At 51.1% G+C, this 15,711-nt stretch overlaps 1 protein-coding gene across 1 annotated transcript; it reads left to right on the top strand.

The window, feature by feature from the left end:
- The first annotated feature begins 482 nt into the window (after positions 1–482).
- KRT74 (keratin 74) lies at positions 483–8,289 on the top strand. Its single transcript, XM_047867422.1, has 9 exons — positions 483–953; positions 1,563–1,777; positions 2,225–2,285; positions 2,777–2,872; positions 3,348–3,512; positions 4,707–4,832; positions 6,297–6,517; positions 6,973–7,007; positions 7,947–8,289. Exons 1-9 carry the CDS (start codon positions 483–485, stop codon positions 8,135–8,137), a joined length of 1,581 nt encoding a protein of 526 aa, XP_047723378.1. The 3' UTR covers positions 8,138–8,289.
- The last annotated feature ends 7,422 nt before the right edge of the window (positions 8,290–15,711 follow it).

Raw genomic sequence — 15,711 nt, 5'->3', positions numbered from 1 at the left:
GGCTCCTCACTACCACCACCCAAATAATGGGAGATGGGTTCTCTTGGGAGGAAACCTTGGGTTTTCAGATGGGTCTTCTCTGGATAAAGCCAGGTATTGCCTTTGCTCCTCACTGATAGATAAACAAGACGGAGGAAGCCCTGGAAAAATAAAGCTAGGAGATCTCTGAAGGGGATAAGTTTCCTGCTCCCTAATTAAGAGCACAGATAAATGCCAGATTAGACCACTCCGGCCTGCAAGGACAGCATATTCCGCTTGCTATCAGAAATGCTTTGTTCCCACGAAGGGTTGGAGATCTCTATTCTACAAATTGCCCATGGCCCCTGGCCCTTTAGCACCAGGAAAGGAGATAGTGGAGAGACGCCCTTTTCCGGTGTCCTGGGCTCGACAGGATAAAAGGAGGCAGCACTCTGGGTGTCCCGTCAGAGTGTTCTCTATCCGTTGGTATTCTCTCCAGCTCTGTCAACTCCATCCTTCCTACCATGAGTCGCCAGCTGAACATCAAGGCTGGTGGTGACAAGGGTGGCTTCAGTGGGCGCTCAGCTGTGGTGCTGAGGAAGGCTGTGGGCAGTATGTCTTCTTGCCGTGCCGCTGGCAAAGGACCTGGGGCTGGCTTCAGCAGTCGGAGCCTCTATAGTCTTGGAGGGAATCGGTGTATTTCCTTCAGTACGGCTGGTGGTGGTGTTTGGACTGGAGGTTACAGCTTTGGGCCTGGCTCTGGATATGGAGGGGGCCGGGCCACTGGCTTTGCTGGCAGCATGTTTGGCAGTGTGGCCTCGGGGCCCGTGTGCCCATCCATGTGCCCACCCGGGGGCATCCATCAGGTCACCATCAACAAGAGCCTCCTGGCCCCCCTCAATGTGGAGCTGGACCCTGAGATCCAGAGAGTGCGCACCCAGGAGCGGGAGCAGATCAAAGCTCTGAACAACAAGTTCGCCTCCTTCATCGACAAGGTGGGTCTCACAGGAGGAGGACGAGACAGTCCAGTGAGATGGGAACAAATCCCTGTTGCCTGGGAGTAGACAGGGCACAGTGGATGGAAAGGTGGCAGCTGGGTGTCAGGAAGGGCTCCCTGATCATAACATCTTGTAAGCTAGGTAGCACAAAGAGATGAATGAATGTGCCGCTTTCTTGGGGGGTTTTGCAAAGAAGGGTGGAGAATTGAGTGAAGCATAGCCCCACCTTGAGAAAGAAGTGCTGGGTTTCTGGAGGACAACTTGATGAATCTCCAGCTCTTTAAAGAAGACAAGGTAGGATAAGCACTATTGGGAGGGGAGGGCTCACAGTACAGAAGAAACCCTTGGCTGAGTCATCAGGGGGAGCATCTCCCAGGTGCTGAGTCAGGTGATGGAAGAAAGCTATGGAATTTCCTTCTTCCTCGAGATTTCAGGGATTGGTTTTGTCCAGAAGGCTATGGAATGACCACTTGTAAAGGTCTAGTTTGCATGGAATCCCATGAGTGGAGAGTCAGCACTTAAGCCAAACGACTTTAGAAAAATTCATATAACCTGGGAGTCAATGGCCCATGTCCATGGACACAATAGCCTCCATTGTGGTCCCAGGTGCGGTTCCTGGAGCAGCAGAACCAGGTGCTGGAGACCAAGTGGGAGCTGCTACAGCAGCTGGACCTGAACAGCTGCAGGAAGAACCTGGAGCCCATCCTCGAGGGCTACATCAGCAACCTGCGGAAGCAGCTGGAGATGCTGTCCGGGGACAGGGTGCGGCTGGACTCGGAGCTGCGGAACGTACGGGACGTGGTGGAGGACTACAAGAAGAGGTGAGCACGGCCCACCAAGGTCATAGGTCATATTCCCAGAGGCTTCTTGGCAAACCCAATCTCTGTGCCACTTTTTCGGTGGGGAGGGAGCAAGCACCAGGACCAGGGGCTCAACCCCCCCCCCCCACCGGTTGTGGCACAACAGCTTGCTCTGTTGATAAGAGCGTCCTATCTGGTTGATTGGAAGGAGTTCCATGCTCATTGATCCACCGACTGGTTCAGTGGCCAGTTTAGGGAGCCTAATGGACACTTGGATATTTTCCTAGGATCCAGAGAGTGGAATATAAATGAGGCAACTCAGGGACATAGTCCTGCCACTCCCAGCCTGTGCAACGCTAGGCAATCCAGCAGGGACTCTGCACCCAAGCATTTGCCCGGACAGTGGGAAGGGAAGGTTACTTGGCCAGTGGGACTGAGGTCTCTGCTATCCTCTCTCCTTTCTCCCAGGTATGAGGTGGAGATTAATCAGCGCACAACAGCTGAGAATGAGTTTGTGGTGCTCAAGAAGGTAAGGAAGAGAAGAGCCTATGGACCTGGGTCTCTTGCACCCCCATCTGAACCGCCTCCACTCAGGACTCCAGCCCAGGCCTCCTCGGGAGGGGCTTACACCTAAATGGGGACGGAGTCATTGTTCTGGCCTCTAGCAAGTTGGAGAGACAGGACACACACCCAGGGGATGGGCAGAGAGACAGACAGCAGAGAATTCTGGCCTGGGAGTCAGGAAACTCTGGTCCAGCTTGACCTTCCTGTGTGACTTGGGGAAACTCATTCTACCTCTCTGGGCATTGTTTTTCTTCAGTGTAACAAGCAACATTCCCCTTTCCCTATTTTCAGAGAGTAAGTGAGTATGAGAAAAAGCAATATTGAGTGATTTTATTCAACCATATGCTTCCATTTGCAGGCAAAAAAATAGGAAATCAGATGGCTCTGGGATCAGGGACAGGGAAAGCTGATGAGATGGGATGGTATTGACTGAATGTTCTGGGCACCTCTTGGCAGGATGTGGATGCAGCCTACACAGTCAAGGTGGAGCTTCAGGCCAAAGTAGACTCTCTGGATAAAGACATCAAGTTCCTCAAGTGTTTGTATGACGCGGTGAGGATACTCCTACCCTTTCCCCACCCTGCCTCTTGCCAGCTGGGGGCTTCACTTGGCTCTTCCCTGGGATGCCAATTAGAAGGATTTAGAATAAATAGAATGAAGTCTGTTTTTATAGAAAGGTGCAAAACTCTGCACTGCGAGACCATGGAAGTGTAGGATCTTGGTCCCCAGAAGCCATATACATAAGAGACAATCCCACCTGGGCTATGATAGTGACCTTGTGTGCAGGCAGGAAAAAATGACCTTGTGAAGTTCTACTCAAGCACAGGTTCTTAACCCTGTGAGTTATGGGAAATGCCGTTGACTGCCTGCTGCCCATGTGGGGTATATCCTGCTGCTGTGAGCCTTCTCCCTTGGCTCCAACAGACAGATCTGGAGCAGGCACTTCTTCCCACCACGTCAGCCCAGAAGACTAATAAGCAGCAGAGGGAGGCTGGGTGACACTGACTCTCCTCACCTCTCTATTCAGGAGATGGCCCAGATCCAGACTCATGCCAGTGAGACCTCTGTTATCCTGTCCATGGACAACAACCGGGATCTGGACCTGGACAGCATCATCACCAAGGTCCGAGCTCAGTATGAGGAGATCGCCCTGAAGAGCAAGGCAGAGGCTGAGGCCCTGTACCAGAGCAAGGTAGGCACCAAGGGGATCGCTGTCCTCCACCAGCCTCTCCTTTCCTGGGAAGGGACACCTCCACCAGTGAATTCAAGAGCCATCTTTGTAGATGTGCTGAAAGAAAGAATGGTTACAACCAATGCTTTAACCACATCCTACTCGAAAAGAATTCTTAGTAGAGACTATCATCCAAGGTAAAACATAAAATTGGTGTGGATGGGCATATTCAATGGAGAGGGACAGGCAATCCATTGACGGAAGAAAGAAGAGAGGTGTTCCTGCTGTAAAACAAATGTGTTTCCAGGGATTATGGCATGTCATTATGGGGCAGAAGAGTAACAAATATGGGGGAGAGTAACTAGGGAAGACCCAGGGTGGGGTGGGGAGGGAAGAGGAAGCCCCGAGCTCTTTCCTAATCAGTGTGGGGAGACTTCCAAGATGAGGAAGTGAAAGTCTAGGCACCTTCTGGGCAATGGCAATTATGTTTGGAGGAGACTCTACCTGGGTGCTTTTCAGGGCTTCACACCTGCCATGCTCTGGCCCCCCTTTTCATGTTTGTTAAATCCCACTAACAGCAAAGATCACAGATTCCTCGTCCCCTGTCCATGGATATGTCATCCCCTCTTCTCTGGAGGACTGGGCAAGGGGAGAGGGGAAGATATGAGCTACGAGCCCCGAGCCAACAATCCCGCCATCTTAAGGGTACACACGGCCGTCAGTTTCCTGGCTCTCCACTTGTCACTGAGAAAGGGCTATGGGAGAATTTATGTTCTGTGGGGACAGGGACTTCACCTATCCTGCTCACTGCTATGTCCTCCAGTACCTGGAGCAGACCCTGGCCTATGCAGATGCTTCTGTAAAGAGGTGCTAAACAAGCTGAAGCACTTCTTAGATTTTGAAAGTGCTTAATAAATGTGACTTACGTCTTTCTTTCATCCAGCTGAGGAAAGAACACAAGCAGAGCAAGGAGAAAGGACGGACCCAGCACACGGGCTCTGCTTAGAGAAGGGGGTGGACTTCTGGGCCGGAACCACCACAAAACCCCTGGAAGGGTGCCCAGGCCCCCGCTCTATCACTTCCTGCTCTGGAACCACCTCCCCTGGTTGGTCCCAGCCATGGGATTGTTTGCTCAGGACCCTTCCCCTACTTCAAGTCGGGGGACAGGGGATGCAGTCCTGTCTCATAACCAACTTTCTATCTCTGGGAAACCAGATCCAAGAGTTGCAGCTGGCAGCCGGCCGGCACGGTGATGACCTCAAACACACCAAGAACGAGATGTCAGAGCTGAACCGGCTCATCCAGAGGATCCGGTGTGAGATTGCCAATGTGAAGAAGCAGGTGGGCAGCAACTTCACAAAGATTGTCAAGTTCTTGGTGAAGTTCAATTTCATCCCCTGCGATGGAGAAACTGGAGCCCACCCTTTTGCACAAAGCAAATCTCCCAACCTGGGCGTGGGAGCCCCTCAGCCATCCACTGTCCCTGTTTCCCACCTGCCTCTGTACCCCTGTGGTCAGAGCTGGCACTGTGCTCAGGATTGGGAAATGCCTTGAGCTTACCTCATCTGACTCCCAGTTCATAGGTAAGGAAGATGAGCTGGAGAGGGAAAGTGACTTGCCCAAGGTCTCCAGCCAGTCATCAACAGAGCCAACATTAGAAATCAGGTTTCCTCTTTCTTTTTTCCCTCTTTCTCAGACCTTTTCTGTGTGAAACAAACCTGCTGTACAACCCTTCAGATGTGCCCTCTGGCAGCAGCTCCCACACCTCCTCCTCCCAATGGACACTCAACACATGTGGGATGCATGGGGAATGCATCCCGGGCCCCTCCATGGCCATGTTAAGTTCCTGCCCTCTGGGTGGGGTGTAGTCCTGGTGACGGAGGGAGGACAACAGCAGATGAAGCCCTCCTGGGTGGCCCTGCCCTGTACCACGTGGGATGTCCACTTCAGCTGGGGGATCCTGTCTCACCTGGAAGCAGCAAGACTTAAACACCATGTCAGTGGGGAGCTGATTTTAAGGTGGTGGGGAATCCTTCCTGTCCTGGTTCTCCCCAAAGAACCAGGTCAATTCTGCCAGTGACAGAGTCACCAAACTGAAAGATCAGAGCCTACTCTCCTCCCCGAGGCCTCTACTCCAGGTGATGTGGGGGAGCCCGGGGACAGCTTTCCTCCCCATCAGTACATGACATCACAGTGCTGCTAGGTGTTTGTCAGAATCTAGTTTCTGAGGTTGTAGTTGTGATTTCAGACCTTTAACCTCCTGCTCTAAGGGAAGCCTCCTTCACCCAATTCAGGCTGCCAAGCGGGGAGCACTGAGCCAGACTCTCCCTGCAGAGTGCTGGATTGGTCCAGAAATGCTTGCTCTTGGTGCTAACAGGTAGCAAGCGTCCTGACTGGGAGCTGTCCTGCAGGCAGGAATCTGACTACAGTGGCACCTTGGCATGCTGTCTGCTCCTTAGAGGTGTTCTGGCTGGGGTCTCAGCATGATTCTCTTGGACCTGGTGTCCTTTGAGTTTATAGCCACTGGTGGCCTCCAACCCCAGGGACTAGACAACTTTGCAAACATCAAACTTTTCTTCCTATACTCATGACATGTAACTGCTTCAACAGCTTCTCACACCAATTCCTGTAAATATCCATCTGCGACAGAAAATAGAGGAGACCCAGGGTCGAGTGCTGGCTCTGCAGCTTTTAATTGCTGTCACCTCGGGCCTCATCTGTAAAGAATGGGGGTTGTGCTACCTAACCCAGAAGATCTAAAAACTATCTTGCATTCTGATGATCTCCCTGGTCTTTGGCTTTCAGTGTGCCAACCTGGAGACGGCCATCGCCGATGCCGAGCAGCGGGGCGACAGTGCCCTGAAGGATGCCCGGGCCAAGCTGGACGAGCTGGAGGCCGCCCTGCACCAGGCCAAGGAGGAGCTGGCCCGGATGCTGCGGGAGTACCAGGAGCTCATGAGCCTGAAGTTGGCCCTGGACATGGAGATCGCCACCTACCGCAAGCTGCTGGAGGGCGAGGAGTGCAGGTGGGGGGGTGGGCGGGGGGAAGCAGGGGAGAAGGGGCTGTGGGTGGCTCGCTGCTAGGCTGGGGACATTTGGGAAGTGGAAGATGAACAACATGAGCACAAGGTGGTGGTTTGACTGGGGAGCTCAGCTTCCCTTCCTTCCTGTGATGGAGGTCAAACATGAAGCAAATAGCATGAGGGGTGCTCTGAAAATACCAGGTGGGGTCGCACAGAAACCCCAGATTGGGTTTCATCACTAGCTTTGCCACACACAAGCTCTGCAGTCCTGGTAAATCATTGAGCGTCTCTGCATCTTTATGTTCTTACCTGTAAAATGAGAGTATAATCCCCATCTTGAGGATTGTTTTAAGGATGAATGAAAATAATCTACGGGTTAAAGCAGGTGCCCATCAAGGTTTAGCTGAATGTAGACACTTCCTTGAGGTTTTATCCTTCTCTAACTTTCTGTCTTACAGGATGTCTGGTGAGACTCCATCGTCTGTGAGCATCTGTAAGTGTCCCTGAGAGATGGGTTGGGTGGGGACTCTGGCTGGATGGGAAAGCTGTGGACACCAGGATAGGGCGATGCCACCTCCTTTAGTGGTTCTGCCCCACCCTCAGTCTGGGAATTTCTGCAACTGTCTTTTGAAGCTTCTCTGGCTTCAAAGGAAACCTATTTCCCTTTGTCCCATGGAAACAGTGCCTGAAGTCATGCCTACCCCATTTCCTTCCTGTCTCTTCCCAGGGCATTGTCATCCAGAGAGAGGGTTAACAATGTGCACAGGGGCAGGGATGCCTGGGTGTCTCAGTTGGTTAAGCGGCTGACTCAGGTCATGATCTCACGGTTTGTGAGTTCGAGCCGTACGTTGGGCTCTGCACTGACAGTGTGGAGCCTTCTTGGGATTCTCTCTCTCTCTCTTTCTCTCTCTCTCTCAAAAATAAATAAAATAAACTTTGTTTTATTTTATTTTTTTTAAAAATTTTTAACGTTTATTCATTTTTGAGACAGAGAGAGACAGAGCATGAATGGGGGAAGGTCAGAGAGAGAGGGAGACACAGAATCTGAAACAGGCTCCAGGCTCTGAGCTGTCAGCACAGAGCCCGACGCAGGGCTCAAACTCACGGATTGAGAGATCATGACCTGAGCCGAAGTCGGATGCCCAACCGACTGAGCCACCCAGGCGCCCCAAATAAAATAAACTTTAAATAACAAGTTAAAAAAAAAAAGAATGTACACTGGGCGCCAAACAGTCCAAGAATCTCCAGGAGGACAGGGACCGTGTCTGTGCTGTGTGGTCCTCGCCTCACGCGGAGCCTGGCACATTGCAGGGTGTCTGTGGGTCTTTGTGATGTTTCCAGGCTGCTGAAGGTTGCTGGGGGTTGAGGGGGGATGGCTTCTTCGCTGACTGACCCTCACTGCCCTTCTCTGTTCTCGGCCCTTCCTCCTCAGCTGTCATCAGCAGCGGTGGAAACAGTTACTACCACCCCAGCACCTCTGGCAGTGCTGACACGGGGCCCAGTGGCCTGGCGGGCAGCTCCAGCAGCACTTGGGCCGGACAGTCCAGGGCCAAAGGGGCACGAGTGGGAGACCTCAAGGATGCCCGGGGCAAGAGCGCCCCTTCCAGGAAAGCTACCCGATAAACTCCCGGCACCTGGGAGAAGAGAGATCCTGGCCACCGCCCTACCTGGAGTTGCCTGCTGTCCCCCACCCTCCACCCCTGAGTCCCAGGACTGTCTGTAGTGCACTCGGCCACCCGTGCCATGCCTCCCCTGACTGTCCTGTTTCCTCAGGTACCGCGTGGACTCTGACTTCTTGTTTCCCCTTACTGCCTTCAGGAGGCTTTGGGGCACAGGCTCCAATTACCTTCTTGGCCCTGGGAAGCTCTGGTTCTCCCCAGAAGAAGAGGGGAAGGGGGTGGCGGAGAGGGAGGGGAGGGGGAAATAGTCTTGCTGTGTGCTGAGGCTGAGGCTCATTCCATGTGCACCCAGGAGGCAAGCGGTCAGCCAGCCCTTGCCTGTCCCCTCAGAAAGGTCTTTGCCGAATGACTCCATTATTTAGGAGAAAAGGTGTCCTCTCTCAGACCACTAGCTGTATCTGTCTCTACAAAGCCAAGTGACAGAGAACGTAGGGATCTCCTGCCACCTTGGGTCACCCACCACTCCTCCCTTACTGGTAATAGCTACAACCATATGCTAAGCACCTGCTACGTGCCAGGCTCCCCGCATGCCTGTCTTTCTTACCCAACCTGCTGGGTGGATGCAACCAGCATCCTCAGGACAAAGGAGAAGCCCCATCCTCTGAGAGGCTGTAGAATCTGTCCCTGTGACCCACGAAGTACCAGGGCTACGAGTCAAGCCCAGGTCTGGCTGACTCCAGGGTCTATACACTTTCCATGGCATATCACTGCCTCTTTCACAAAGGGAGTTTTTTTGAACCCATGGTTCTTTTGATGAGGGCAGCATGATTATGTTGCCTTTTTGTTGAGGACTGTGGGTGTGTGACTTATCTTGAGTGCTCTCTCTGGGGCTGTATCCTGCTGTGCTTGTGATTCTCAATTCTTGTTGCTATGAGCTGTGCTTGGTGGGGGGAGCTTGATCTATCTCTGATGGTACTGCCCAGGCCAGAAGTCATGGCTCTTGATGTAAATATTCCTAAAAATGGTCACACCCAGTCCCTTCTTTGCTTGAGTTAAGAACTCTGGATTCCTGCTGTACAATCAATAAACTGCCCTTGAGTAATATCAGAGGTACACTCTTGTCAGTGTGTCAATCTCACCAAATTGCCCACCCCCTAATGATAATGGGCCCCGCCCCACCCACATGCACCAGCCTTTAGAAAGTCAGGAGGCAGATCAGAGCAAGCTGCTCTGGAGGCCATCGCAGGCTGATGGGACAGATGGACATAGATGCAAATAATGTCCTCGTATAAATCAGGGAATGGCAGTCCCATGCAACAATGCTGAGAAGAGACCAGGATGTAGAAGCTAAGCAAAGAAGGCTTCCTGGAGGAGGAGGAAAGTTTAATCAAATAACTAGAAAGATAGGCACATAGATTCCTGGAGAGAGAACTTAAAGCACACCACCACGGTAGGTTTGGGGATAGCTTTTGTGTGCTTATTTTGGTGGGGAGTGGGAGGTCTTAGATTTTCCAAAGTGAGCAGTGGGGCTGGGTGGGGTTCCGAGTCCCTCAGCTTTGGCCTGCAGAATTCAGCCCTCTAGTTGGCTTTCTGATCCATCTGGTATCATAAATGTGCCTGAGATGTTTGCCCCTCCAGCCCTCAGGGTAACAGGGGCAGGCCTTGCGAGGGCGGGTCCTCTCGTCCCAAGCTGCCACCTCCATTGACCTCACTGTGCCTTTCATGTATTAAGGAGGTCCCCTTCTGTGTGTGCCAAGATGCAATAAACCTTGGGAAGCACAAGAGCCCAAGAGTCTGGTGGGCTTTCCGCCCAAATGCCTCTCTCTGATGTCACCGCTGTTGTCACTGTAGGTACTAGAAATAGTGCCCTGGGAGTTATGGGGGTTCTGTTCTGGCTCAGCCACTAACCATCACCTGTTGCACTCAGACCAGCTGATAAAAGCTGTGGACCATCCCCCCTGAAAAAGGGTACAGAAATGTGTCTGCGTGTTCAGAGGTTTTCAAACCCACAAAGCCCATCCATGGACTCTGTGGGTCATGAACCGCAGGACCAGAAAACCCTAAAGCCCTTCACAGCACTGATGCTCTGCCTTTCTCCAAAGACCAAATTCCCAGTGACCCAGTAAGAGAGGCTGTGGGGAGGGGATGGGTGGATGGGATCTGTAATGTGAAACAGCCTTCAGAGGAACCCATGAGCCATTCATGGGGTTTACCTCCTCTAGGGCCACAGTGCAGGCATACGTCTGACCATGGGGTGGTAAGGCCTGGGTGCTGTCCCCGGTCCTGGGTGCACAGTGAAGGAGTCTAGGTAGATGTGATTTTGAGGGACTGAGGCAACATGTCCTGTGCTGAGGTGTTGAGGAGAGCAGAGGGGCAGCTCCTTTGGTTGCAGTTTATCCACCTGAGAAATGGACAGATTCTTTGTTATCTAGGGCTGACTTAAGATCCTGAGAAGTGCACAGGGGTGACTGTGCTGTTGCTTTGGGACTCAATTTGGAGATCTCTGTGAAGCCCAAGAAGGAGAAATCGTAGAGGTAGGACCAGTGGTGACTGACTTCAATTCTGTAGGTCTGACTTCAGCACACAGGACAAAGAGACCAGAAGAAACAGGTGTGCATGGAACTTTTGGTTGGAGAGCAGCCCCGGGGAATGAGGGAGTGTCCACACTGTTTGGGAGGGTAAACATCTTGTTTACTTGCTCTGTGTAGACCTCCAATGAAGATGTATTTAGGAGCTGAATCATCTATCTAGGTGATGCTCGTACTCAGCTTCTGTGCATAGACTGTCATTTGCACCTTTCATTACCTGGACAACTCTTAATGCTCCTTTGAGATTCCATTCAGGTACCCACTCCTTCTGGAAACTTCCATGAATCCCTAGGCTGGGCTGAGTGCCTATTTTCTAGGATCTTGCAGTGCCCATTGCTTACTCCAACATGACATTTCCACACGTGATTGAGATGTTCTCTCTGTGTGACTGGTTCCATCAGGGCCAGACTTGGGAGCTTCAAGGGCAAGGACTGCCTTATTCTTTTCCGGGCTTTACACTTAAGGGAGGTTTACCTAAAAGAGGCACCTAGGAAATAATGCTCCTAGAATCTTTTTACCTAGTACAAATGCGTTCAAAAGATTTGGGGGAGTAAAACCCATGCATTTATGACCATTTTGACAAGGATGCCAATGCCATGCCTAGACATACTGGGACAATTGGCTAGCCACATGTAAAAGAATGAAGTTGGACGCCCACTTCTCATCATATACAAAAATTACATCAAATGGATCAACAAGCTAAATATAGGAGCTAAACCCATAACTCTCTTAGAAGAAACGTAGGAATAAATCTTCATGACTTTGTATTTGGTAAAGGATTCTTAGATATGACATCAAAACACAAGCACCTAAAGAAAAAATAGATGAGGTTGGACTTCATCAAAATTTAAAACTTCTGTACATGAAACAACACTATCAAGACAGTGAAAAGAAAACCCACAGAATAAGGGAAGATCTTTGTAAATCAAACATCTGCTAAAGATTTAGAATTCAGGACATATAAGGAACTCGTAGCACTTAACAGCAAAGGACAAACAACCCAACCAAAAATTGAGCAAAGGACTTTAATGGACTTCTTTTTTCCAAGATCTACAAATGGCCAAAGAGCACATAAAAGGGTGCTCAACACAATTAGTCATCAGGGAAATGCAAATCCAAACCATAGTGAAGTACCATTTCACACCCACTGGGGATGGCTGTAATAAAAAAAAATAATAATGGAAAATAAAAAGTGTTGGCAAGAATGAGGAGACATTGGAACCTTTGTACATGGCTGGTGGGAATGTAAAATGGTTTGTCATTGTGGGAAACAACTGGGCAGTTCCTCATAGAGTTAAATGTAGGGTTGTCATATGAGCAATTCTACTCCTTGGTATGTATATCCTAAAGAATTGAAAACAGGCGTTTAAGCAAATTCATGTACATGCATGTTTATCACAGCACTGTTCGCAATAACTAAAGGCAGAAACACATTGCTGTGGTCTGAGTGTTTGTGTGTCCCCCAAATTCACATGTTGAAATCCTAACCCCCAAAGACGGTGATGTTAGGAGATGGGGGGTTAAGAGGGGGGAGGTTAGGAGATGTTAGGTTATGAGGGGGGAGCCCTCGTGAGTGGGATCAGTGTTCCAATAAGACACCCCACAGAGCTCCCTAGCCCCTCTACCATAGGAGGACATAGTGAGAAGTAGGTGGCTATGAACCAGAAAGAGGGCCTCTTCCACAATGCGACCATACTGGTGCCTTGACCTTGGACTTCCCAGCTTCCAGAATTGTGAGAAATAAATTTCTGTTGTTTATAAGGTGCCAGTCTGTGGTGTTTGTTATAGTTGCTATAGCAGCCTAGAAGGGTAAGACATAGCCCAAATGTCCAACAATGAGCGAATAGATAAAAAAAAAGTTGTGGTATATCCTTGGCAATGGGATGTTATTCAGGCATAAACAGGAGTGAAGTACTGATACGTGCTACAATATGGACGAATCTTGAAAACACGGTGCTAAGTGAAGGAAGGCAGACATGAAAGGTCACACATTGTATGATTCCACTCATACAAAGTGTCCAGAATAGGTAAATCCATAGAGACTTGGTGGTTGCAGGGGTTGGGGGAGGGGCAGAGCCTGCCAGTGGGTACTGCATTTCCTTTTGGGGTGATGAAATGTATGGACCTAGACAGAGTGATGGTTGCACCAGAGTGATGGTGCATATACTAAATGCCACTGAATCGTTCACTTTAAAATGGTTACTTTTATGTTATGGGACTCTCACGCAAATAAAAAGTAAAATTTGGGGGTGGAGGGAAGCAAGAAAAAGACCAAAGAGACCATGTCCTTGGACTTTGCTCCCAGCCTTTCCCACCATATGGCAAATAGCAACCTGTGATAAAGATGGGGGAGCAGTCGGGCCCAGTAGGGGGACAGAGATAACTAACCCTCCATTTTATTGGTCAAGGACAAGCCCAGGGGATTTGCCAGCCTGTCTTCCTCTGTCCCCAGTATGTGGCCAATGCCTGGCCCAGAGCGGTTGCTAAGAAGACGGCAGTCAGTGTGTGTGTTCTGCCTCCTGGAGCCACAGCTGCTCTCCCCCACCTCTCCTCCCTGTGCCTTTTCCCTCTGCCTGGAACCCTCCTGTTTTCTCCTCTTCACAAACCTTCTCCCTCTCTTCCAAACTTGGTATCATGTGCGGCTCTCACTGATTCGTCCATGTGCATTGGCAGAGAAGCTCTCGGTGAAATGGATGGTCTGTGACCTTGAGAAGTCACCTTGTTCATCCTACTGCCCCCCTCCCCCCCCCCCCCCCCCCCCCCCGCCAAGGAAGAGATGTTCTTTCAGGCCCAACTAGCCAGAACCTCTCCTACTTTTGTGGTTTCAGGGATGTTGAAAGAATGAATGAATTTGATTCCCTCAAATGGTCACCAGCTGGGAGTCACCATGCTGCCCCTCATGGCTATTATTGAAAAGGAATATAATGAAAATGGGACACTGACCTGTGTGCCACCAATGGAGAGGAACAGAGAGCTAGTCCAACAGGGGCCCCTTGTCATCAGAAACCAGTGTATACATGCACAGACACATGCTCATTGGCCCACAGACCCATGTCTTCAGAAGATACCCAAAATACGTAACAGCCGGTACAGTCAAGCACTAGCCCATCACAGTGGATGTCAGCCACACACCACTGGGACAGCCAGGCCACTCCCTGCTGGCTGGCCACCCATTCTGCCCATATCCATGCTCACGACCACTCACGCACAGATGTGCACCTACACACGTCCTCCCACATGGGCTGGGAGAACATGACATCAGGGAAAAGCCGATATACGTGAGAAACACGTAGCTACCTCACAAGCACCCCCGCCACCTACCTTCGCCTGAGTCCTGACACTACATTAATGTTCTTCGGAAGAGCAAAGAAGGCTGAGAAGGAGAGCAGGAGTCAGATACAGCAGGCTGGAGGGTCTGTGCAGGAAGAAGAACAGGAGAAAATACGTTTTTCACACTGAGGTTGAGATGACAGAGGGACAGCAGGGACCAGGAACCGGAACTTGAGGGGAGTGTCCCTGCGTACCTGGAATAGGACAGGCACTTGTACACAGGAAAGCCAGCACAGCGTAGGGGCTAAGAGTGCAGATGGCCACCAGGCTGTCTGGATTGGACCCTGGCTTTGCTACTTATGAGCTTAACTTCCTTGTGCCTCAATATCTTCATCTGTAAAATGGGTTGATAATAGTGCCCACTTCACACGCTGCTGTGAGGACTAAATGAGCTACCACACACGGACAGCTTAGAGCGGTGCCTGGCAGAGGTCACAGTGTGTGTTAGCTGTTATCAGTAGGATCAGTACCATCATTATCGTTGTTATTTACAAGGTGTCTCCCATCCACCTCTGGGAGCAGGTGGAGCACATATGAGCATCCCCCTTTTTAGAGATGTGGAAACAGAGGCTTAGGAAGTTGGAAGACCTTCCCAAGGTCACCTGGCAGGATCAGGACCTGGTTCCTCACACTCCCAAATCCACACACTTCGTCAGAGGCTTCAGTGGGGCTGGAGGAAGGAGATGGCCAGCAAAGCTCAAGGGAGATGCTCCTGGCCACAGAGCTGAATGAGGAGGACGCCTCTCTGGCAGTCACACCACACAGTGGGAATGGAGCTGAGTGCCTGGCGGGACAGCCCTCCTCCATCCTTTATACCCCAGCTCCTCTGGGGTGAGCTCACCTTTGGCCTCACCAGCTGCAAACCTGCTGAACAGCTGTCCTGCCCCCATATGAGTGGCTCTGATTGCGGCCAAGTCCCCCAGGGATTGCGCTCCATCCAGCCACCTTGGGCTTGAGTGCCGCACCTGCTTGAAACTGCGGGGAGCACAAGGGTTCGAGGGGGACCTGTGGGGGGTCCACAGACCGCACGCTCACTTCCTGAGTCCATCTGCTGAGGATGGCTGGCAGGATCGGAGCTGATGTCATCCAAACAACCCAGCTCATTCTCTCTAATTTTGGACACAATTATTTTCTCCGAGAACCCTGCCCCTCTCAATGCCTCCAGCCTCTCCGCACCCCCACTTTTCCTCCCCACCCAGTAGTTACATTCTGCTTCCTCAAACTGTATTGCTCAGGGTCTACCTGGCTCAAGAGCCTTCAATGCCTCCCTATTACATACACAGCTTGGGATCTAGGGGCCATCACCCATATTCGCCCTTTGCTAGTGCTTTCTCCAGCTGGAGGGCCCTTTCCTTACAAATGCCCTTCCTGGGCTGCTTTTGCCATTCCCCATTGCCAGCCCACCCAAACCTTTTTCCCTTAACAGACTAGAACCCAAACCCCCTCCTCCAGGCAGCCCTTGTGGATTCAGTGTCCCCAGGGCTCGCCTCCCCTCTGTGTCTTTCCTTTTTCCTTCAATCTCTAGTACCCTCTTGGATTGTACTTGATTTTCCCTTCTCCCTCTGAGGCTTTCTCTGGAGGTTTATCAGACCCCAGAAGGGAGCCAATGGGTCGTGACTGGGGCCAAGAGATCACAACGAGTGTGTCACACTGATCAGAC

The sequence above is a fragment of the Prionailurus viverrinus genome, chromosome B4 (genome assembly GCF_022837055.1).
Source record: "Prionailurus viverrinus isolate Anna chromosome B4, UM_Priviv_1.0, whole genome shotgun sequence".
NCBI classification, from domain to species: domain Eukaryota; kingdom Metazoa; phylum Chordata; class Mammalia; order Carnivora; family Felidae; genus Prionailurus; species Prionailurus viverrinus.
This window is presented reverse-complemented; position numbering and strand designations above follow the sequence as displayed.